General features: G+C 58.1%; 1 protein-coding gene across 1 annotated transcript in view; it reads left to right on the top strand.

Moving 5' to 3' along the window:
* fras1 (Fraser extracellular matrix complex subunit 1) overlaps positions 1-17,039 on the top strand; it is a 45,578-nt gene that overhangs the window by 8,857 nt on the left and 19,682 nt on the right. The window contains exons 2-20 of the mRNA XM_030104122.1: positions 397-543; positions 3,627-3,767; positions 4,732-4,872; positions 4,949-5,089; positions 5,838-6,108; positions 6,323-6,407; positions 7,780-8,103; positions 10,087-10,246; positions 10,320-10,498; positions 12,450-12,566; positions 12,661-12,775; positions 12,885-13,022; positions 13,837-13,869; positions 14,815-14,946; positions 15,044-15,172; positions 15,662-15,909; positions 16,036-16,187; positions 16,594-16,756; positions 16,906-17,038. Of these exons, the coding sequence (XP_029959982.1) occupies positions 397-543; positions 3,627-3,767; positions 4,732-4,872; positions 4,949-5,089; positions 5,838-6,108; positions 6,323-6,407; positions 7,780-8,103; positions 10,087-10,246; positions 10,320-10,498; positions 12,450-12,566; positions 12,661-12,775; positions 12,885-13,022; positions 13,837-13,869; positions 14,815-14,946; positions 15,044-15,172; positions 15,662-15,909; positions 16,036-16,187; positions 16,594-16,756; positions 16,906-17,038 (2,949 nt within the window). The remainder of the gene's footprint in view (positions 1-396; positions 544-3,626; positions 3,768-4,731; positions 4,873-4,948; positions 5,090-5,837; positions 6,109-6,322; positions 6,408-7,779; positions 8,104-10,086; positions 10,247-10,319; positions 10,499-12,449; positions 12,567-12,660; positions 12,776-12,884; positions 13,023-13,836; positions 13,870-14,814; positions 14,947-15,043; positions 15,173-15,661; positions 15,910-16,035; positions 16,188-16,593; positions 16,757-16,905; position 17,039) is intronic.

Below are 17,039 nucleotides of genomic sequence, written 5' to 3'. Positions count from 1 at the left end.
AAGACAGAACCTCTCGATGCCCCTCATGAACCCAGGAGGAGGCTGAGTCATGTAGGGAACAGGTGAGGGAAGACCAGAGGAACGCTTATTGATCCCACTGAATGAGTTCTGCCACAGTGAGGAAGAGCTGGGATCTAACCTGAGGGCCGGAAGACGAGCAGAGCGAACAGCAGGGAGCCGGAGTGAGAGCAGACCAGGCTGGACAGGCCCCCCCCTGACAGGACAGTCTTTCTGTCAGTACCGTCAGAGGGTTGTAGAAGACTGGTATAGCAGACAGCCAGGAACTGTGGAGTCGTGCCGTCGACACGTCTGTTCAGTGTTCATGAAGGCAGGGAGGGGTGAGCCCCCCCCCCCCCCAGGACACCGGCTGACCTGCAGCTCCTGTGTTTCCTCCAGCGTGCGACCTCCAGTGCCTGACCTGCGACTCGGCCTCGGTCTGCCTGTCCTGTCGAGACCCGGCCAAGGTGCTGCTGTTCGGAGAGTGTCAGTACGACAGCTGCGCCCATCAGTACTACCTCAACACCACCACGCGCTCCTGCAGAGGTACGGGGACCAGACCACCAGACCATACCACCAGACCAGACCACCAGACTAGACCACCAGGCCAGACCACCAGACCAGACCACCAGACCAGACCACCAGGCCACAAGACCACCAGGCTACTGGACCACCAGACTACTGGACCACCAGACTGCCAGATTACCAGGCCACCAGACCACCAGACCACAAGACTACCAGACTACCAGACCACCAGACCATCAAACCACAAGACCACCAGGCTACCAGACCACCAGACCAGACCACCAGACCACAAGACCACTAGACTAGCAGACCACCAGACTCCTGGACCACCAGACTGCCAGATTACCAGACCACCAGACCACCAGATTACCAGACCACCAGACCACCAGACCACCAGATTACCAGACCACCAGACCACCAGACCACCAGATTACCAGACCACCAGACCACCAGACCACCAGATTACCAGACCACCAGACCACCAGACCACAAGACCACCAGACTACCAGACTACCAGACCACCAGACCACCAGATTACCAGACCACCAGACCACCAGATTACCAGACCACCAGACCACCAGACCACCAGATTACCAGACCACCAGACCACCAGACCACCAGATTACCAGACCACCAGACCACCAGACCACCAGATTACCAGACCACCAGACCACCAGACCACAAGACCACCAGACTACCAGACTACCAGACTACCAGACCACCAGACCACCAGATTACCAGACCACCAGACCACCAGATTACCAGACCACCAGACCACCAGACCACAAGACCACCAGACCACCAGACTACCAGACTACCAGACCACCAGACCACCAGACCACCAGACCACCAGACCACCAGACTACCAGTCCACCAGACCACCAGACCACCAGACCACAAGACCACCAGACTACCAGACCACCAGACCACCAGACCACAAGACCACAAGACCACCAGACTACCAGACCACCAGACCACCAAACCACAAGACCACCAGACCACCAGACCAGACCAGATTACCAGACCAGATTACCAGACCACCAGACCACCAGATTACCAGACCACCAGACCACAAGACCACCAGACCACCAGACCAGACCAGACCACCAGACCACAAGACCACCAGACTACTGGACCACCAGACCATCAGACCACCAGACCAGCAGACTACCAGGCTATCAGACAGCCAGACCACTTGACCACCTCCAGCACCACCACTAAACCACCAGACTCAGGGATGGTACCGTTCACCTTTGAACTGGTCTGGTACCAACACCCGGTACCTGGGATTTGGTACCGGTTCTCAAAGGGACCATGTTTTGGTACTTCTGTGTGTTCATGTGGTGATAAATGTTTATTTGTTGGAGGCTGCAGACAAGTCGCTAATTGGGTGCGATCATGCTGACGATGCTGAATGCAGACCTGAAGCTGGTCTCTCCTCAGCCTTGATAAAAACCTGGTTCCTCACCAGGAGCTTCTTCAGGTTAGAAGTATTCCCGCCGCAGCGAGCGTAGTTTCCATCAGATTTTGAAAAGTGGCGCTGTACTTTGGAGCACTTTGTAGTCTCACCTGCTGTGTCGACATGCTAGCCACTGGGCGTGCAATGCTGTGTTCAGGTCCAGTATGGAAAATTCCCTACTCCTGTACTCCTCATGGATGTGTTCCGGTACCAGAACATGGTACCGTTTGATTTTACGTCAGTCGATACGCAGTCCTACCGGCAGAATTCAGTCGGTACCTATAAAAGTACCGGTACCCAATCCTAACCAGACCTCCTGACCCAGAATGCAGCAGTGCAGCCAGAGCAGAAACTCTGGATTAACAATGAGAACGTGCACTCTGCTCTCTATCATGCTCATATATTAATCCATTCATCTTGCGTGTAGTGCGGCGTGCTACCCCGACTTTATGAGCTCCATCAATCAGGTAATGAACCGCAGGAGCAGATATGCAGATTGTGAGCAGTGTGTGCATTTTACTCCATACTACACCCAGCTGTGTGTGGACCATTTGGTGAAGGAGTCTGAATCTGAAGTCCTCACTCAGCTCCTTCTGCAGCACATGTTGATTCATCAGCCGGTAATCAGGATGAAGCTCAAGTCTGGACGATAAAAGCAAAAGGAGTGAGGTTGAGTCATGGCAGAGGGCGTCGACGTTCAGAGTCCTGCTCCGCCGCTGCAGGAGCAGCAGGAAGCACCAGGTGCAGGTGAGGAGGTGGAGCTTCAGTTTCATTCTGTAACCACGACCGTTCAGAGATACAACCAGACGTGGTTCCTTTCATTTGTTGGGCTCAGATGTAAAAGCTGCGATTCCAGTCATGAAGGGTTGAGAGGCTGCCGGTCCTGCTGCTGCAGTCCTGAGCTGATGACCCAGAATGCTCTGCTGCTCCGCTGCCTCCTGAAGCTGCTCTCGTTTCATTCAGTTCATCTGTATTCAGCCCTCGCTCCATGTGTTTGCTCTTTCCGCCTGTCTTTTACTAATGAGGATCGTTTTAATATCAGCCTCCACCTCCAAACTCTGACGGAGCGGGCGTTGATGAGGGGGTTACCTGACCACCGGAGCATCAACGACAGCCGGCGCGTTATCGCTGGGTTCTACTGTTAGACCTGGCAGAACCCTCACTGGACCACAGTAGAAAGCAGCTCCTGGAGAGTGTGTGTGGGTGTGTGTGTGTGTGTGTGTGTGTGTGTGTGTGTGTGTGTGTGTGCCCGAATCACGTCTTTCAGTAGAACCTGTGTGGAGAGTCAAACTGGAGGCTTTCTTGGTGGTTTTCAGACAGAAACATTAGATCAGGTGACGAGTGTAAAGACTCTCCCTCTCTCTCTCTCTCTCTCTCTCTCTCTCTCTCTCCCTCTCTACCTCCCTCTCTCTCTCCCTCTCTCCCTCCCTACCTCTCTCTCTCTCTCTCCCTCCCTCTCTCTCCCTCTCTCCCTCCCTCTCTCTCTCTCCCTCTCTCTCTCCCTCTCTCCCTCCCTCTCTCTCTCTCCCTCTCTCTCTCCCTCCCTCCCTCTCTCCCTCTCTCCCTCCCTCTCTCTCCCTCCCTCTCTCTCCCTCCCTCCCTCTCCCTCCCTCTCTCTCCCTCCCTCCCTCCCTCTCTCTCTCAGAGTGTGACTGGAGCTGTAACGCCTGCCGCGGGCCGCTGCGCTCCGACTGCCTGCAGTGCATGGAGGGATACGTGCTGCAGGACGGAGTGTGTTCTCCGGGCTGCTCTCCGGGGTTCTACCAGGACGGGGACCGATGCCTCGGTCAGAACCGCCCACTCACGTCTGCACTTCCTTTTCCCATCGTAGTTCCTCTGAGGGTCTTCATGAGTCTGGTTTCAGGTGATCCTGTAGCTCTGCCAGCGGCAGCCGTGGGGACGGAGCAGAGCTCCTTCCTGAACATCCTCCACAGCGCTGAACACACACACACACACACACACACACACACACACACACACACTCACTAAACAGCTCCGTGGAGGAAGGCATTTTATTTGAGAAGTGGTTTGATTAGTCCAGTCTGCCAGTTTTTCATCTCATTTTGGAAACATTTAAAACTGAAGCACTTCAAACCGTGGTGCTGTTTAGAGAGAATGAGCTGGATTATCCTGGGTTTTCACCCTTTGGCTGGGAGTCTGGTCAAATACTCATGTTGACCGCTGTGTCCGTCCTGGTCCTTCATCCTCACGTTGGTTTTATCATCTGTACTAATTTTAACCAGACGTTGTTTTATGTGAGACTTTCTATTTTCAGAGTTCATAGTCATAGAGAGTTTTGATATGATTACATTGAAGGTGAATTTTTTTTCTCCCGTTTTTCTTGTTGGCGCCCCCTGGAGGCCACGGTGCCCTCAGATGGACCAGCTGACCTCGGTCATGTTAGAATTCCCATTAAATGATTCAAATCTCTTCAGATCGTTCACTCTGTCGCTGAAACAGCAGCGTGATGCCAGCGGAGAGACGGCTCAGTGACGGAGAACACGGCGTGGAACGTTAAGAACGTCAGTCATGTTCTGTCCAGCTGGCGGCTGTTTCAGGCAGCAGGATAAAGAAAACAGCTGAGCTGGTGAAGCTGAGGGCGGAGGCTGGAGGACGTTCCTGGACGTGTCCTCCAGTCCTACACCTCCGCTCCAGACTCACCGTGTCTTCATGTCCTGCTGTGGTGTGTGTGTGTGTGTGTGTGTGTGTGTGTGTGTGTGTGTGTGTGTGTGTGTGTGTGTGTGTGTCAGGATGTGACGCCGGCTGCCGGCGCTGCCGGGGTCCCGGGCAGTGCCTGGAGTGCCAGGAGCCGCACGCCGTGCTGCAGGGACAGTGTGTGCTGGACTGTGGGCGGGGCTTCTTCCTGGATGCGTCCTCCAGACTCTGCAGAGGTGAGCCCCCCCCCCCCCCCCCCCCCTCCAGGGCGTGAACCCGGCGCCGCTCCTCCTGACGCCTCCTGCTCTCCAGCCTGCTCCACAGACTGCGCTGTGTGTGACGGGGACGGACGCTGCTCGGCGTGTCGGGCCCCCGCCCTCCTGCTGGACGGATACTGCACCCCCGACTGTGGACCGGGGTTCTACGCCGAGCCGAGGACCAGGACCTGCCACGGTACGCGCTCCCTCCAGTCCCAACATTCACCTTGAGTTCAGTCGGCGGTTCTGGAGCCTGATCAGACTTCAGCAACGTTTCCTCGCCGACAGCTCCAGCAGGTCCTCAGTCCTGCTGCTCCTCATGTTTCACCACCTTCAGCAGCTCTCTGTAGTCTTTTCCTCTGCATGAGCTGCCTGTGTTCAAAGTGAGAGATTACTGTCGGTTGGCCCGGCGGCAGGAAAGTCGATGCATTTAGAAAAAGGTGATTTGAAGCTGGAAAGACTTGAAGTTCAGCCTCAGTCCAAAAGCGGACGCTGGTTCATCCTGAGTGGACAACAGGAGGCGGAGACCCGGCTGTGGCTCAGAGCTCCAGCCGCTCCTCGCTGCCGGCTGGACGGAGACGCTCAGAGACACAGCACAGACCCAGACTGTGTCCAGGGCCCACGGACGTGGACACACCCCTCAGATCCGGGCCTGTCTGTCCGTCACACGGCTGGACCGCTGGCTGGAGACGAGTGACGGGACGAGCGGCACGGCGGAGCGGAGCAGGAGTGTGTTCACATTCTGAGCCTCCAGGCCTCCACTCAGGGCTCAACCACTGAAACGGCACATCGCCGTCTTCCTTCCCCCACTGCTGCTCGCCCACAGACATTTGCTTCATATTAACACCGTCTCCTCCTCAGTGGAGATGCTCTCCACTGAGTGTGTGTGTGTGTGTGTGTGTGTGTGTGTTCAGCTCTCCTGTGTGTGTTGTGTCCCCCCTCAGCCAACAGCCAGGCCCCGGTGCTGCGGGTCCGGGGGGCCCTGCGGGTTCCCCTGGGGGGTTCGGCCCCGCTGCTGCCGGCCCTGCTGCAGGTCCAGGACGCGGACTCCCCGTCAGACCGGCTGGTCTTCCTGCTGGATCGGGGTCCGAGCAACGGAGCGCTGCTGCTGGCCGGAGGGGGGGCGGAGGAGGAGCTGAGCAGGGACCACTCCTTCTCCTGGGAGGACCTGGTCCTCGGCCGGGTCCGCTTCAGACACCGGAGAGACCAGAGCAGGTCAGACCGGCGCTCCCACGAAGTCCAAGTGTGTGTGTGTGTGTGTGTGTGTGTGTGTGTGCGCGCTTCACGGAGACCTGATGCTGAGTCATGTGTGTCCTGTGAGACGGAGGGGGGTCTCGGGTCGGAGCCGGTCCGGCCCAGGACTCTGGTCTCTGCTCAGGTTCCTGGGTGGTCCTGGTTCCTGAGCCTCCGTCTGTTCCGTCTCCTGCAGGACCGGCGAGTTTGTCCTGCGAGCCGCCGACCCCCAGCTGTCCTCTCAGCCGCAGACCGTCCACGTCCAGGCCGCGTCCACACAGGTGAGCACGGCCGCCTTCACTTCCTGCTCACACCCGACCAGGTCAAAGGTCGTGACCTCAGGCAGAGTGAAGTCACCAGGGCTGTGTTCATCGGTTCCTTTTTACCCAGTTTACCATGCAGTCAGGGTCCAACCCATGAAGGAGGACTGACCTTTGGCTAAGCCCCGCCCCCTGCAGCTCCTGGAGCGAACTCGAGCCGACTGCATGTTTACATGACAGCTGTCAGGTTAGAAGCCGACAGGCGCCAGGGAGAGTTGGAGCCAGCATGGATTTATTTTCTCAGGGGTCCCTGAGCAAGGCAGCTTTCTGCCCTGGAGCAAGACTTCATACGGAGAAGAGTGAGGCTCAGGCTAGCAGGGCGGAGGCTCGGGTTAGCGGGGCGGAGGCTCGGGCTAGCGGGGCGGAGGCTCGGGTTAGCGGGGCGGAGGCCCGGGTTAGCGGGGCGGAGGCTCGGGCTAGCGGGGCGGAGGCCCGGGCTAGCGGGGCGGAGGCTCGGGCTAGCGGGGCGGAGGCCCGGGCTAGCGGGGCGGAGGCTCGGGCTAGCGGGGCGGAGGCTCGGGCTAGCGGGGCGGAGGCTCGGGTTAGCGGGGCGGAGGCCCGGGTTAGCGGGGCGGAGGCTCGGGCTAGCGGGGCGGAGGCCCGGGCTAGCGGGGCGGAGGCTCGGGTTAGCGGGGCGGAGGCTCGGGTTAGCGAGGCGGAGGCTCGGCGCTTCGCTGCTGCTCCCTCGTTTAGGACCACATCATCAGCGTACGTGCAGACGCTCCTCCACAGGATCTGGAGCTCGGACAGGGTCAGGTTCTGAGGTTTGTCTCTGACAGCAGGCATGTGGAGAACCCAGACCTCAGTGGACCCGCAGTGCTGTGGCCGGTTCGATTCCCTCAGGCGTGAAGCCAGAACTCTCCTCCTGCCGGTTCCGCCTCTGAAAAGTCTTCAACCAAAGAAAGAGGAAACCAGCAGGAGGACCCGCCTCCCTGCTCCAGACCCCCCTCTCCTCCACCTTCAGGTCGCCCCCACCTGGGTGATCCAGGGCTGGTCTCTGTTTTGTTTTGCTGGAGGGGGGATTGAGCCGTGGCTCCTGCTGGGCTGCCTGTCTGAACACGACTCACAGGGTCCGCCGACACACTCCGACACACTCCGACACACTCCGACACACTCCGACGGGGTGTTTATCTGTAGCAGCCTCTGGGCGGCGGTTCGTCCGACAGCTCAGAGATGTCTGCAGACAGGGCGGGGGCTGCAGCACGCTTTCCACTGGGAGGGGGGGCAGCAGCCGGACCCACACCAGGACTGCTCCCGCTCTTCCCCGTCTGGGTTGTCGTCTCTGGGTTTGGTGATGTTGAATGTTTTTAAACCTCTCTGTTCTTGTTTCCAGCCCCCCAGGGTCGTGACCCTGGCCCCGCTGCTCCTGGAGGCCCGTGGCGGTCTCGCCCCCATCACCAAGTCCGTCCTGCAGATCGAGGACCCCGACAACCCGGCGGACGTCCTGGTCATGGTCCTGGAGCCGCCCCTGCACGGCCGGCTGACCCGCCCCGGCGGCGACCGAGCGCTGAGCCGCTTCAAGCTGGACGAGCTGTCCCGAGAGCAGGTCCAGTACGTCCACGACGGCTCGCAGGGGGCCGAGGACCGGGCGGTGCTGCAGGTCAACGACGGCCACAGCTACAGCAACGTGCTGCTCCACGTCCACATCCGGCAGAAGGTAGGGGGATGGGACGGGGACGGGACGGGGACAGGGACGGGGACGGGCTGGGGACAGGATGGGGACGGGACAGGAACGGGACGGGACGGGGACGGGGACAGGATGGGGACCAGGGCCTGAACTGAAGACATCCCAGCACGTCTCTCCTGAGCCCAGGAGGAGCTCAGTGCTTCCCCCTGGTGGTCTCTAAACCGTCCCAGGTTCAATTTTAGTCCTTTAAACAGTTTTTAATCATTTCAGCTGCTGTATTTTTTTCCACTCATTTCAAGCTTTATATTTTTTTGTCAGATTTAGTTTTCAGAGCTTGGTCAAAGCTTTTTAACAGGCTTGTTGTTTGATGTGACCCATTTTTCTGGATTGAGCCGTTTTCTGTCATTGTTGAATCAGTCACGTGACACTTTCGGCCGTTCTGATTGCTATAATGACAAAAGTGGAATAAAATGTTCTTGACAAGCACAGCTGAGGGAAAGAGCCGCAGAGCAGTAATCCTTCACACGGGAACACTGCACTGTCTTCATGATCAAACTGCACAAAAGCTGCAAATCAACATTCTGCTTTAAAGGATTGCTCTGGTGTTGATTCTCACAGGAGAGTGCTGCTGACGTGGTTTCACGCCCACTGGTCCTAGAACTCCAGGAGTGTGTGTTTGGGACTCTCGGTGTAGAAAAACACACGTTTTGACTCATGCAGAAGTTTCATTTCCAGAGATAAGAATCTGACCTCCCACTTCAGTCTTCTGTTTAGCTTCGAGGGGCGGCTGTGGGTCAGTGGGGAGAGCAGTCGTCTCTCAGTCGGGTTGTTGTTAGTTCGATTCCTGTCTCCCCCTGTCTGCATGTTGAAGTGTCCTTGGGCAAGACACTGAACCCTACATCGCCCCCCGTGGACGGACTGAGCGCCTTGCTTGGCAGCTGCCTCCACTGGTGTGAATGTGAGTGTGAATGGGTGAATGTGATCCTGCAGCGTAAAGCGCGGCGGGCTCTGTCAGTGCAGGGAGAGAAGCGCTGTAGAAGTGTAGTCCATTTCATGTGGGTGGAGCAGGGACGGAGTCTTAGGAATCAAATCAACATAAAGAATTTCCTTTTTGGAATCCTTTCAAAATGAAGCAGCGTGTAGACCATCTGAGTCCAGGGTCCAGGGTCCAGGGTCCAGGGTCCAGGGTCCAGGGTCCAGGGTCCAGGGTCTCCATCATCAACAGGTTTCAATTTAAAAAAGATGAGAAAAACCCTGACTCTGTGATTAAAATAAGTTAATGTATTGAAAGCCCCTCATGAATGAATGCATTATTTCATGTGTTTACCTGTGATCCTGTTGAAACACGTCCAGCAGTGCTGTGGGGTCAGAGGTCACCGGTCCTCCTCAGTCCTCCTGGCTCGGAGCGCTCCCAGGACTCTGTCCACGCTTTCTGAAAAGTGGACCAGAGGACAGAGGACAGACCAGAGGACAGACCAGAGGACAGAGGACAGACCAGAGGACAGACCAGAGGACAGACCAGAGGACAGACCAGAGGACAGAGGACAGACCAGAGGACAAAGGACAGACCAGAGGACAGACCAGAGGACAGAGGACAGAGAACAGACCAGAGGACAGAGGACACACCAGAGGACAGAGAACAGACCAGAGGACAGACCAGAGGACAGACCAGAGGACAGAGGACACACCAGAGGACAGAGAACAGACCAGAGGACAGACCAGAGGACAGACCAGAGGACAGACCAGAGGACCGAGGACAGACCAGAGGACAGAGGTCAACTGGGCAGAACAAACTAAACAATGGAGACTGTAAGGAGGACTGGGGACAGTGTGGACAGTCCTGAAGGCTGGCTCTAGAGGAGCAGTGGTTCAGGGTCCGTCCGGTTCTTCTCTGGGGTCTGAAGCGCTCCGGCTGCTCCGGGGGTCTCGTCGTGTCTCTCAGTGAGGAAACAGTCGTAGTTTTCAGGGGAAGCGTGACTGTGTGACCTTTGACCTGAGGTCTTTGTGTTCCAGGCTGGAGCCTCTCCCCGGGCCGCCCCGGTGCCTCTGACCTGGGTGAGGCAGGGAGGGACGGTGCGTCTGGATAAGAAGTACCTGCGGGCGGAGTTCCGGGGAGTGGGCCCGGACCAGGTGGTCTACACCATCCTGACCCCGGAGGGCCGGCCCCGACACGGTACCCGTCTTCAGAGGCGCTGACCCCCGGCCCGAGGCTCCAGATCGTGACCGGCTCTGCTTCCTGTGTCCAGGCGAGGTGGTGCTGGCGTCCATGCCGGCCGACGGCCCCCCGGAGGGCTGGCGCCCCCCCCCGGCCGACGACCCGGGCTTCACGGCGACGGCCTCCTTCACCCAGCAGGACGTGAACGACGGCTCCGTCTGGTACCGCCACTTCGGAGCCGGCAGCGGCGGCGACTCCTTCCTGTTCCAGGTCAGAGCGCCCTGTCCGGCCTCCTGCTAAGGCTAATGCTAATGCTAATGCTAATGCTAATACCACCTGGACTGGAGCCAGGGTCAGGCAGGGTCAGGCAGGGTCAGGCAGGGTCAGCCAGGGTCAGGCAGGGTCAGCCAGGGTCAGGCAGGGTCAGCCAGGGTCAGGCAGGGTCAGGCAGGGTCAGCCAGGGTCAGGCAGGGTCAGCCAGGGTCAGGCAGGGTCAGCCAGGGTCAGCCAGGGTCAGGCAGGGTCAGCCAGGGTCAGCCAGGGTCAGGCAGGGTCAGCCAGGGTCAGCCAGGGTCAGGCAGGGTCAGCCAGGGTCAGCCAGGGTCAGGCAGGGTCAGGCAGGGTCAGCCAGGGTCAGGCAGGGTCAGGCAGGGTCAGGCAGGGTTTGGTGACTGATGGAACAGTGAGAAGCACCACATGGAAAGTGATGCTGAAGCATCAAACTGTCAGAGTTAATCACATTAATCATGATTAATTACTGTAGGGACGGATGAACAATGTTTTGTTTTTCAGCCGTTTATCCCATAATTAGTCCTGGGGCTTTTTTTCAGTTTGAAAATTGTGTCTTTAACCCAGGCGTTATATGAAGTTGGTCGACATGAAGCTTTATTTTGAAAGAAAATCCAACAAGGTGAAAAAATAAATTCTTGAGTTTGATTCTGGATGAAGAGACTGTGGTCAGCAGGGAGTGTCTGCAGGGAGGAAGTCCTGCACAGGAAGTGTCCATGCTGGAGCCTCCACAGCGACTTTAACCCAGCCTCTGGGCTGATGGTCGCTCTACGTTATGGACTGAAAACTGTCTTTAACGGCGAAGCAACGGGCCCTGCAGCGTTTTACCTTCACACTGAGTGTGTGAGAGTGTGTGTCTGCAGTGTGTCCGGTCACACCACAGGGGGAACCTGCATGTCCTCACTGAAAGAGGCTGACTGTCCCATGATGCCAGTGGGCGCTGGGAGGAGTCCTCCGGATCGCTCCGGAGCAGCTGCTGACAGATGTGTGTGGTAGTTTCCTCCGCTGTCCTGCTGTCCTGCTGTCCTGCTGTCCTGCTGTCCTGCTGTCCCGCTGTCCAGCTGTCCTGCTGTCTTCCTGTTTCCCTCTCCCCTCTCGGAGCTGTTCAGCCGTTCACCCAGAACACACTGCTCCTGGTTCAGCAGTCACTCACTCACCTGGCGCTGTGGGAGCAGGGTGGAGCCTGGTGTGAGGAGCAGAGCCTCCATCAGCTCCTCTCATCCTTTCATTAAAAGACTGTTGTGACAGTTAACTGCTGTGAGCATCGTGTTCATGTCGTGGTGTGAATCTTATCAATGCACATCGTTCAGTTAAATAAGTACTGTGGGATTTATAAACTCTGTAGAATCCAGTACACTCAATAAAATCCACTTCTTTATCAATCATTTCCAGCAGCGCGCCTCCAGCGAATCCTGCTGACTCGGCAGTTTCTCACACGACCACGACTCGCTCAGCCGTCTTTCCTCCGGCGGCCAGCAGAGCGGAGGCGGCGAGCAGCCGCAGGATAGTTACTCTGCTTCCAGGATGGACGCGGCTCGGGCTGCTCCGTGCACATCAGGGACGCAGACGCTCACACCTCTGTGGTCTTTGCAGCAGGTCTGCACACTTCCTGTTGAATCAGACGGAGGTCGTTTGGAAGTCAGCAGGAAGAGCTGGAGAAGCTCCCAGCAGGCTGTGCTGCGGGAGCAGCAGCCTCTCGGGCTCCGGCCGTCTCCTCTGATCTGCTGGAACTCCTCCGTCTGAACGCCTCCAGCAGCGACGCTCCAGAACACACACTCCCACGCCCGGAGTCCGGACGTCCTCGCAGTTTGTGTCCAGAAAGGGGCGGAGTCTAGATCCTGAATGGACAACGAGCTTCCACCCAGAACTCATCTCTGACCGTGTGTGTGTGTGTGTGTGTGTGTGTGTGTGTGTGTGTGCGTGTTGCCTCCAGGTCTCTCCAGAGGCGGCTCCGCCCACGCAGAGCGACGCCCAGACCTTCACCATCGGGGTCCTGCCTCAGATCCCAGGATTCCCCCAGCTGGCCCCCGACTGCGACCTGCAGATCACGGTGAGAGACGGCGTCCCCGCCGCCGCCCAGACCGGCCCGGACCGGCTGACCACTCTGACCGCTCCGCCGCTCCGCCGCTCCCGTCCTCTGACAGGCACTGGAGGACCGGCTGACGGAGATCACGCCCTCGGCGCTGTCCTTCCTGGACTCGGAGACTCCCAGCGAGAAGCTGGTCTACACCGTCACCAAGCCTCTGCCTGCGGGACAAGGTGAGCGGCCCGGCCAATCAGCAGCCGGCACTGAGCCCGGAGCCGCCGGAGGGCTGCAGCACGCTGACCGGCTGTGTGTGTGTGTGTGTGTGTGTGTGTGTGTGTCCAGGAGCCATCGAACACCGGGCCCGGCCGCACACCCCCGCCACACACTTCACCCAGGCCGACGTCAACCAGGGCAACATGGTGTACCGGCCCCCCCCGGCCCCCGCCCACCTGCAGGAGCTCTACCAGTACTCCTTCACCGGTGAGGCCGCTCTGACCACACACTGCTCCACCGGGACACACACTGCTCCACCGGGACACACACTGCTCCACCGGGACACACACTGCTCCACCGGGACACACACTGCTCCACTGGGACACACACTGCTCCACCGGGACACACACTGCTCCACTGGGACACACACTGCTCCACAGGGACACACACTGGTCCACCGGGACACACACTGCTCCACAGGGACACACACTGCTCCACCGGGACACACACTGCTCCACTGGGACACACACTGCTCCACCGGGACACACACTGCTCCACTGGGACACACACTGCTCCACAGGGACACACACTGGTCCACCGGGACACACACTACTCCACAGGGACACACACTGCTCCACAGGGACACACACTGCTCCACCGGGACACACACTGCTCCACAGGGACACACACTGCTCCACCGGGACACACACTGCTCCACCAGGACACACACTGCTCCACAGGGACACACACTGGTCCACCGGGACACACACTACTCCACAGGGACACACACTGCTCCACTGGGACACACACTGCTCCACAGGGACACACACTGGTCCACCGGGACACACACTACTCCACAGGGACACACACTGCTCCACAGGGACACACACTGCTCCACCGGGACACACACTGCTCCACAGGGACACACACTGCTCCACAGGGACACACACTGCTCCACCGGGACACACACTGGTCCAGATGGGTTTCATTGCCGAGGACGTCCTGTTGGACGGACGCTGCAGCCAGTCGTCCTCTGCTCTCTGCTCTCAGCTGTAACTGGTTTCTGGTTTGTCTCCTGCAGGTCTGCCCGAGTCGCTCAGCGTCTACTTCACAGGTAGGAGCTCCTGCCGCCTCGTCCTCTGCCAGCTCGTCCTCCGTCTGTCTCCTGCTGCCAGCTCATCCTCCGTCTGTCTCCTGCTGCCATCCGGTCCCTGTATCAGTCTCAGCCGGCCCCCATTCAGTGTGTTTGTCCTGCCATGCAGTGGAATCTGGTTGTGAGGTTTTGGTGTGATTTTTACCTCAATAAAACCAGTCCAGGGTAGATCTAGTCCAGGATGGATACTCGATCCAGTCCAGGGTAGATCTAGTCCAGGATGGATACTCGATCCAGTCCAGGGTAGATCTAGTCCAGGATGGACCCTGTCCTGGCCCACAGTGAGCTCCCGTCAGCCCTGCTCAGGATGGACAGAGTGGTGTAAAAGCAGGGATCACGAGTCTTTTCTCTGCTTGTACAGAACAGTTTTCTGAGACGTGAAACCTGCAGCGACTCTTTAACTGCTGCTGATCAAACACTGATTTTCTCTGCTGGGGGAGAACATCAGTAGATCTGACTCTGATGGAGCCCGTACCCAGAACCCGGATGTTGCTGCTCTTCTCTTCTGTGCCCCCTGACCTCTGTTGTTGTTGTTGTTGTTGTTGACGTCTCGTGTTACTCAGACGACTGCAGTCTGAGGTACCGAGGATAAAGACCTGTGAGGCTGTGTTGGCTCAGTCCTGTACAGACTGGCAGTTGACAGCATTTCTCTGATCTGCCGTGTTCCTGGGTTTTGCTCACCGGGTGTGATTTGAAATGTTGATGCTAATTTAAATGTGAGCGTCTTGTTCCTGTGTGTGTCAGTCTGCATCGTTATCCCTCCACACAATACCTCATAGTGATTCCCTCAGTAGGTGGGGGTCTTTTCCTTTGTTGGTGTCGTTTATCAAGTCGTCTGGTCCCTGATTGTGTGTGTGTGTGTGTGTGTGTGTGTGTGTGTGTGTGTGTGTGTGTGTGTCATCTCAGTGTCAGATGGAGAACACACCACCCCTGAGCTGGACTTCGCCATCCTGCTGCTGTCGAACCACCAGCAGCCGCCGGTCTTCCAGGTCCTGGACCCCCTGCTGGAGGTCAGCCTGGGGGGGCTCAGCCCCATCGGTGAGACTCCCATCAGCCACCGGGGCAAGCGCTGCTGACCGGGGCAAGTGCCACTGACCGTGTGTGTGTGTGTGTGTGTGTGCGTGTGTGTGTGCAGGAGGCCAGCAGCTGGCCGTCAGTGATGCGGACACCGCTCCAGATGAGCTGGAGTTTGAGCTGGTTGAAGCTCCGATCCACGGAGAGCTGATCAGGACCGACGGCAAGACTGACGGACGCATGGCAAACGGTAGGATCACACACACACACACACACACACACACACACACACACACGCTCAGTCTTGTATTTCTATCCTTGTGGGGACCGTCCATTGACTCCCATTCATGTCTAGCCCCTAACCCTGACCCTTACCCTAACCCTAACCCACACCACAACAAAGCCTAACCCTAAAGAAATGTTTTTGCACTTTTACTTTTTTCAGTAACAACAACATGGTCAAGAAAACACTGTTTCTCCTACTTAGGACCGGAAAAAGGTCCCCACAAGGCACGTCGTTCCACGTTTTGCTATCCTTGTGGGGACATTTGGCCCCGACAAGGATAGAAATACGAGAACACACACACTCACACACTCACACACTCACACACTCACACACTCACACACACACTCACACACTCACACACTCACACACTCACACACATACTCACACACACACACACACACACACACTCGCTCTGCCGAGCCGTGACCGTGTCCGGCTCTCTCCCTCGTCCAGGAGACACCTTCACCTTCGGAGACGTCACCCGCGGCGTGCTGCAGTACCGGCACGCCGGCCTCTCCACCCAGGACGACGCCATCACCTTCTCCGTCAGCGACGGCATCTCCATGGCGACCACGGTGGTGCAGGTGGTGGTTCTGGGCGCCGGGGGCGCCGGTCCGCAGAGGGACCCGGCCGCCACGCTCTCTCTGGAGGTGGGCGAGAAGAGCAGCACGGTCATCCGACGCTCCCACCTGGCATACACCGTGAGTCTGCGCGTGCGTGTGTGTGTGTGTGTGTGTGTGTTATCAATTATCGTGTCGGCCTGCTGCATCGTCAGCTTTTATATGCACAGTAAAACGGTCTGAGCCTCACACCTGCCCCCCCTCCAGGACGACGCCTCCCCAGACGAGCAGATCCGGATCCAGCTGGTGTCGGTGCCCATGTACGGCATCCTGACCCTGAGCCGGGCGCCGCAGGAGCCCCAGGAGCTGAGGGAGTACTCCTCCTTCAGCATGGAGGACGTGAACCGGCAGAGGGTCAGGTAGGAGCAGGAATGTTCCTCGACTGTTTCCAGTTTCCATCTCGAGTCTCTTCAACAAACCTGCTCTGCGCCTTCAGAGGCTCCGACAAGCAGAGTATCAGCATCAGAGCTGCAGACGTTAACTCGGTCGTTTCTCGCTGGAGCGGCAGTAAAAGTTTATGAGCATCCAGAGGAGGGCGCATTAGCAGAAACAAGCTGATCCGGTTCGCTGCTCCCTGCCGATCAGGTTCTTCAGGAACCGGTTCTCTCTGTTGACTCCGACTGACCGGAGCTGGGAGTCTGGACCAGACCTGATCCACTGGCTGGACCAGACCTGATCCACTGGCTGGATCAGTGCAGCTCCGCTCCCTCCTGTCACTCTCGTTGACTCGTGGGGGGGTGTTGATTCGGACCCGTCCCTCCCCAGGTACATCACGTCGGTGGAGACGGGGGGTCGGCCCATCACCGACATCTTCCACTTCGTGGTCGACGACGGAGACAACAACCGCCTCAACAACCAGATGTGCACCATCACCATCACGACCACGCCCAGGCAGCCCCCGGCGGTCGCCGTGCACGGCGGCATCAAGGTCTCACACACACACACAGGACACACACACCTGGGGCATGCAGAGGAACCTGTGAGCGTCTGTCCAGTTTGAGCCGAGCTGCAGACGCCGGGTGTGTCAGCCCCTGGGAGCAGAGCAGAGACCACTTCCTGTCCGTCTGCCCCGTGCAGGTGCAGGAGGGAGGCCGGGTGCAGCTGTCCACCAGTCACATCGTGGTGTCGGACGGGGACACGCCCAGCAAGGACCTGCTGGTGTGGCTGGCCACGCCCCCCAAATACGGCTTCATAGAAAACACCGGGAGAGG

Source organism: Salarias fasciatus, chromosome 12 (genome assembly GCF_902148845.1).
Source record: "Salarias fasciatus chromosome 12, fSalaFa1.1, whole genome shotgun sequence".
Classification (NCBI taxonomy): domain Eukaryota; kingdom Metazoa; phylum Chordata; class Actinopteri; order Blenniiformes; family Blenniidae; genus Salarias; species Salarias fasciatus.
Note: the sequence above shows the minus strand (reverse complement) of the source record. Positions and strands in the feature narration are given on the sequence as shown.